This window comes from Pecten maximus, chromosome 14, assembly GCF_902652985.1.
Source record: "Pecten maximus chromosome 14, xPecMax1.1, whole genome shotgun sequence".
Classification (NCBI taxonomy): domain Eukaryota; kingdom Metazoa; phylum Mollusca; class Bivalvia; order Pectinida; family Pectinidae; genus Pecten; species Pecten maximus.
The window spans coordinates 14,974,818-14,981,670 of record NC_047028.1 but is presented as its reverse complement, the minus strand read 5'-3'; the positions used below and the strand labels follow the sequence as shown (position 1 = coordinate 14,981,670).

Sequence of the window (6,853 nt, the reverse complement as noted above, 5' to 3'; positions counted from 1 at the left end):
GTTATAGACAATGTTATTGTTATCAATGTTATATACAATGTTATTGTTATTAATGTTATAGACAATGTTAGACAATGTTATTGTTATCAATGTTATAGACAATGTTATTGTTATCAATATTATAGACAATGTTGTTGTTATCAATGTTATAGACAATGGTATTGTTATCAATGTTATAGACAATGTTATTGTTATCAATGTTATAGACAATGTTATAGACAATGTTATAGACAATGTTATAGACAATGTTATTGTTATCAATATTATAGACAATGTTATTGTTATCAATGTTATAGACAATGTTATAGACAATGTTATTGTTATCAATGTTATAGACAATGTTGTTGTTATCAATGTTATAGACAATGTTATTGTTATCAATGTTATAAACAATGTTATTGTTATCAATGCTATAGACAATGTTATTGTTATCAATGTTATAGACAATGTTATTGTTATCAATGTTATAGACAATGTTATTGTTATTAATGTTATAGACAATGTTATTGTTATCAATGTTATATACAATGTTATTGTTATTAATGTTATAGACAATGTTAGACAATGTTATTGTTATCAATGTTATAGACAATGTTATTGTTATCAATATTATAGACAATGTTGTTGTTATCAATGTTATAGACAATGGTATTGTTATCAATGTTATAGACAATGTTATTGTTATCAATGTTATAGACAATGTTATAGACAATGTTATAGACAATGTTATAGACAATGTTATAGACAATGTTATAGACAATGTTATTGTTATCAATATTATAGACAATGTTATTGTTATCAATGTTATAGACAATGTTATAGACAATGTTATTGTTATCAATGTTATAGACAATGTTGTTGTTATCAATGTTATAGACAATGTTATTGTTATCAATGTTATAAACAATGTTATTGTTATCAATGCTATAGACAATGTTATTGTTATCAATGTTAACACAATATTTTAGCAACATGATAGTCGTCTATCTAGTCTGCATTGTTTAATAAACAATACATTGTGACTTGTGTTTTCTATAGAAGAGATCTCAGTCTATAATACGGAAAGTTTTTATCTGATAATGTCGATAAATATTTTTCCTATCGCGTTGGATTCGTTTAAATTCTAGTACTGGTTAATCGTTCTGTAAGCTTATTTCGTTCAGGTTTCATTTAATTATCGTAATTTAGATAAGTAGTCAATTGACCATTTGCGTTATATCAGAAAACAACATATTTAGTTGAGATTTTACCCGAAAGATTATATGGAGCCCAGACACGTAACACATTACTTATCAGTGTATATTACATGTTTATATTTCATAATTAAACGTGAGAAAGTTATATCGTAATCACTGGTGTTTTTCAGTATCATTATGAACGAGAAAGATGGAGTTTGAATAATTGTGCATGTTACGCATACATCATTAATCTGTAGTTAATTGATGTATACGTGTAATTAAACTACCAACTCAAACGACGTAGCATCGAACACGATGACAACTTCCATTAAAATGCGATTTCAAAACCCGACAGCGAGGCTAAAAAAATTTATTTTTCAGGAGTGCGTACCTGAAAAATATCAAAATATTAGACTCACGAGTGAAATATATTTGGCATTACTGAAGAAACTGCTAGATATTCTATTTATTACATTTTTATAGCAAACCACACCGGGTCAACTTTTTAATTCTCCCCATTTTCGTTAGTAAGCAAATGAGAAAAGGTGATATTTTTTACTTATGAAAAATATCACTTTTATAGAATGAACGATTTTCGATATTTATTGGTAAAAATAAGATATAAAACCTAGATTATACATGAATATCATGATTATTGAAATAACATTTCAAAAATATTGTCTTACGTTTTAAACACTCACGTATTATCGTCATAAAAATTACCATACTTCCATCATATAACGCCCTCGACATCCATCTGGGCCCAGATGTTCAAAATGTGATTAGCTTACGTACTTGGTTAATGAAAATCTCATTTCTCCTTTAATTCAAAACCCGAGTGTGTATTCCTTTAAGTAGGCAGAGAGGAAGAGAATGGTGAGTGTTTGTCCAAAATGTTAAGTTAGTGTTACCAGAGATGATTTTATCGGGATTTTACAATTTGTTGTTAAACTGTAATAAGCATTAGCGATTCGATATACAAGTTAACTGCTTACAGCAATATATGGTAGATTTAAACAGTTCCAAGTGGTTTATATACATTTTGCTTGTGATCATATTTAATTAAGATGTTTGTTTTTATTCATTTTATTTCATGCTCAATTTAAGATTTTTTTTATCGAGTCATTTTTCATGGAGGCAAGTAGTGTGGTCATGTTAAATAATTGCCCATTTTCAAAGTCTTATAACATATATATATATAATCAAGGTCCCCAAATAATTAGGGGGGAGGGGGAGGGGTGATGATGATTCGCTGTCAATAAATATATCTCATTAGAGGAATACAAGTTTCGGTTTTTGTGTACTATTTTAGGAGTTAAATAATTTGAATATCAATATCGGACACACAATTCTGGTGTGGAGGTACTTTACCAGAATAGTCTTAATAATTGACTAGACTAGTTGATGACATTTGATATAGTCCTAACGACATTTGACTGGAATGGCTAGCGACATTTGCCTGGAAGATTCCTTATGACTTAAAGGAATAAATCAACAAGATATGAGTATTGGTTCGAATTTTAATGCATGGTCGAGTTGCATTTCACAGATAACATAACAAAACAAATATAATACTGTAACAGTGCAAACCAAACACTAGTTAGTATGTCATTCTCAATCGTCAACTTAATGGGAATTTGACTTTTTGTTCATTTGGTGTTAACTGGACATTTTTTTAATATCATTCTCAATTGTCAACTTGATGGGGATTTGACTTTTTGTTCATTTGGTGTTAACTGAACATTTGTTTTAGTCTTTTTTTCGTGAAGCTGATGTTATTTAAGCCTCTTCCTCTCCTTCCTCCTCGTCAAACTCTCCCTCCTCCTCGGCTGTAGCATCCTGGTACTGTTGGTACTCGGACACCAAGTCGTTCATGTTGGATTCGGCCTCTGTGAACTCCATCTCGTCCATACCCTCACCAGTGTACCAATGCAAGAAAGCCTTACGACGGAACATAGCGGTGAATTGTTCAGAGATACGTTTGAACAGCTCCTGGATGGCGGTGCTGTTACCAATGAAGGTACCAGACATCTTAAGACCACGTGGTGGGATATCACAGACGGCTGTCTTGACGTTGTTGGGGATCCATTCAACGAAGTAGCTGCTGTTCTTGTTCTGGACGTTCAACATCTGTTCATCGACCTCCTTCATGGACATACGTCCACGGAACATGGCGGCGACGGTCAGATAACGTCCGTGACGAGGATCACAGGCAGCCATCATGTTCTTTGCGTCGAACATCTGTTGGGTCAGTTCTGGGACGGTAAGAGCCCTGTACTGCTGGCTGCCACGAGATGTAAGAGGAGCGAAACCAGGCATGAAGAAATGGAGACGGGGGAAGGGAACCATGTTGACAGCCAATTTACGGAGATCGGCGTTCAGTTGACCGGGGAATCTGAGACAGGTGGTGACTCCGGACATGGTGGCGGAGACGAGATGGTTCAAGTCACCGTATGTGGGTGTGGTCAGTTTGAGGGTACGGAAGCAGATGTCGTAGAGAGCCTCGTTGTCGATACAGTAGGTCTCATCTGTATTTTCAACGAGTTGATGGACGGAAAGTGTTGCGTTGTATGGTTCGACCACTGTGTCTGATACCTGAAAAATAGAATAAGAAGCAATGAATTATTGAATGTCGAATACAATATTAGCATTTCATTGCGAAAAATATAGACGTTTAGTACTTTATATACAGGAATACTTATTTGTTATTAAGAGGTTTATTTTAGTTAACAATGTATTGAAGTGAAACAAGATATCGTGTACTTACTTTTGGTGATGGTACTACGGAGAATGTGTTCATGATTCTGTCGGGGTATTCTTCACGAATTTTGGAGATGAGGAGTGTTCCCATGCCGGAGCCGGTACCACCGCCAAGAGAATGTGTAAGCTGGAATCCTTGAAGACAATCACAACTTTCTGCTTCCTTTCGCACAACATCGAGAACAGAGTCTACAAGCTCAGCACCTTCTGTGTAATGTCCCTTAGCCCAGTTGTTTCCAGCACCACTCTGTCCGAACACAAAGTTGTCTGGTCTGAAGATTTGTCCAAAAGGACCAGATCTGACAGAGTCCATTGTTCCGGGCTCCAAATCCACCAAGACAGCTCGGGGAACATATTTGCCTCCTGCAACGGAGAAAAGGAATACATATCAGTGGGTTTCAATAATAATAGATTAAATTCGATAATAACTTAAGAATTCAAAACATATCGGTCACCAGTAACTGACATACATTTAATAATAAAACCGATATATAAGAATTTTTCATTGTCAGAGACATTTATTTCTATCTTGTTTGATATCCATAGACGCCATCCTTTTATCAATAATTAAATAATTAATTACCTGTGGCTTCATTGTAGTATACGTTGATTCTCTCCAACTGAAGGTCGGAATCTCCGTGGTATGTACCGGTGGGGTCAACTCCGTGTTCATCGGAAATAACTTCCCAGAACTGGAAATAATCAATAAATGACGTGAAATATCTGTTAGCAACAAAACAAGCATCCACACGATGAAACAAATAAAAATAGGTAACAAAAAATAAATTAAAACAGGTTTTCCTTAGCTAAAGTTTCTTCCGGTCCGGTTATCTGTTAGAAATGCTAGGGAACACCTGGTTTGATAAATAGACGTCACTTGTAACTTCACTCGGTGAACAGAGATCAGATAACACGATACAGGTATGTCGACACAGGGATATTTATTCAAATAGCACATTCTCACACGGACATTTAAATCCATTGTGTGTACGTGCTCAGTGATCAGAACCGTGACGTTTTCCATGACCCCTAAGCTAAACTACAAGTGGAAAGTATGACGATTGCACATATGCCCTGTGTGTGTTATCAGAATGGATGGTAAGATTAAGACAATCAAAGTGTGTCTATGTTCCTAGAGCATATGCGAGTAACATGGAAAGAATTGAGACAGCATACGAAATGCTTTAAAAAGTCGGAATGATGACAAGTTCCGATGGACCTAACAAGGCTGAGAACATAATCAGTGATAAAAGCAATTTTGTTTCTTTCATTGTTCTATGTATTTTATCACAAATAAACTTGAATGTGTTTTTAAATTAAATGAAAAATGGTAAAGTCAACCAAGCAAATCAATAATGGACATGTGGTTGGAGGCTTACACCTAGATAATTCAGTTCAATACCACGTGATCGTATCTAATAACCGCTACATTTCAAATTTTTAAAAATGTTTTGTTCAGAAAATACTTATTATGCCGATATGTGTACTGTAGCATAACACACTGAAACCATATTTACTTCACTGGTTCAGAAAAAATATTTAATATACAAAAATAACTAATAAGGTAATGTTATCATCAATATCACGTGATCATATTTAAACAGTTTCAAAATTTGGTTGGCGGGGTAGTATATTTTGAATTCGCATACCTGCATGGGAACAGTTACTCTAGAAATATTAGTTGCTCGTGATCATATTTTACCCCGGTGAGTAAACAAGTGAAATCGAAACACGACACAGACATACATGTAATTAGCATACCGGCTAACTGCTGTAGGTGCAGACAGGCACGATTTAAGAACTAACATTTGGTAGCGTTTAGAGTAGGGGCACTTGTAAAAAGCATGTACATATGTGTGTTTGTTTTACAGCTTAGCAACAAAATGGTATCCATGAGTCACCGATACAAGTAAATGAGAATCTCTAACGAATTGCGCGATGGGTTCTAGGTCAAAATCCAATGACTTCACACGTGTGTGCAACGGTTATCGATTTACGCGGTACCCATGGTACGATCGGGGTGGGTTGGTTAACAATGTACCGCCTAACATGTAATCTACTGATAATTCACTGCTGCCGTATCACCATTCAAGAGAAACATTGAGAAAATAAGTTATACTCACTTTAGCTCCTATTTGGTTGCCGCACTGGCCAGCTTGCATATGTACGATCTCCCTCATTTTGATTTAGTGTGTGTGTGCTTTCTCTCCAACACCCGTGAAATGTCGACGTCTGTTTGATAAATGGTAGCATGCGGTATTTAAACTCAGTCAGTGAGAGCACAATTTATTCATCCGCCGTGACGAACAGCTCTCATTGGTTGATAGGCACAAGAGGGATTATTTTCTGCTTCTATATTACTAAAGTTAAGCGTTAGAGTGGTGGCTTAAAGTAATAAAATCACAAATATCATATTTGCGATGAAGAAATTAGAAATTATTTAATTGTTTTTGAAAAAAATGTTCATAAAAACGAATTTAAAGTGAGGGTGAAAAAGTAGTCATCCGCTGTTGCTATGTTGTGTTGTCAACAAACACTTCCATTATAACTTTCGGATCTGTGGTAACCAACGATCGATGATATGACAATGAGAATAATTCTTCACGTAAAGTTAGTAAACAAATCGTTATATCTATGATACTGAACCTTGTACATTTGATGATTTAATGCTGACAATGTGAATTTAGATGATAGAGATTATTATCGAGAATGTATGAGCGATCACTATGAAATACAATGTATACAGTGCTATATGGAAGTAAGATTGTCAGTATGTTTCGAATTATCTGGAGCTTTGTGGGGATAGGTAGATTGAGGTTTGTCCATATTTCTAGAAAGGGAGAGGATAGCCTGCGATAGGCGTGGTTGTGTTTTTTAGATTTTTATTAGGAATACCGAATAATAACATCATTATT

At 34.8% G+C, this 6,853-nt stretch overlaps 1 protein-coding gene across 1 annotated transcript; it reads right to left on the bottom strand.

Moving 5' to 3' along the window:
• Positions 1-2,680: 2,680 nt before the first annotated feature.
• Positions 2,681-6,222, bottom strand: LOC117342560 (tubulin beta chain-like). The gene is made up of 4 exons (XM_033904744.1): positions 6,062-6,222; positions 4,522-4,630; positions 3,946-4,301; positions 2,681-3,773 (listed from the first exon to the last, which is right to left on the bottom strand). Exons 1-4 carry the CDS (start codon positions 6,116-6,118, stop codon positions 2,958-2,960), a joined length of 1,338 nt encoding a protein of 445 aa, XP_033760635.1. The 5' UTR covers positions 6,119-6,222; the 3' UTR covers positions 2,681-2,957.
• Positions 6,223-6,853: the final 631 nt, after the last annotated feature.

What these genes read in the sequence shown, in the direction of transcription:
- LOC117342560 (XM_033904744.1), bottom strand. Translation starts at nt 6,118, where the DNA reads ATGAGGGAGATCGTACATATGCAAGCTGGCCAGTGCGGCAACCAAATA. An exon ending in ATACTACAATGAAGCCACAG is followed by an intron (nt 4,302 to 4,521) that starts GTAATTAATTAT and finishes TCTCCGTTGCAG; the next exon opens with GAGGCAAATATGTTCCCCGA. An exon ending in CCGTAGTACCATCACCAAAA is followed by an intron (nt 3,774 to 3,945) that starts GTAAGTACACGA and finishes TCTATTTTTCAG; the next exon opens with GTATCAGACACAGTGGTCGA.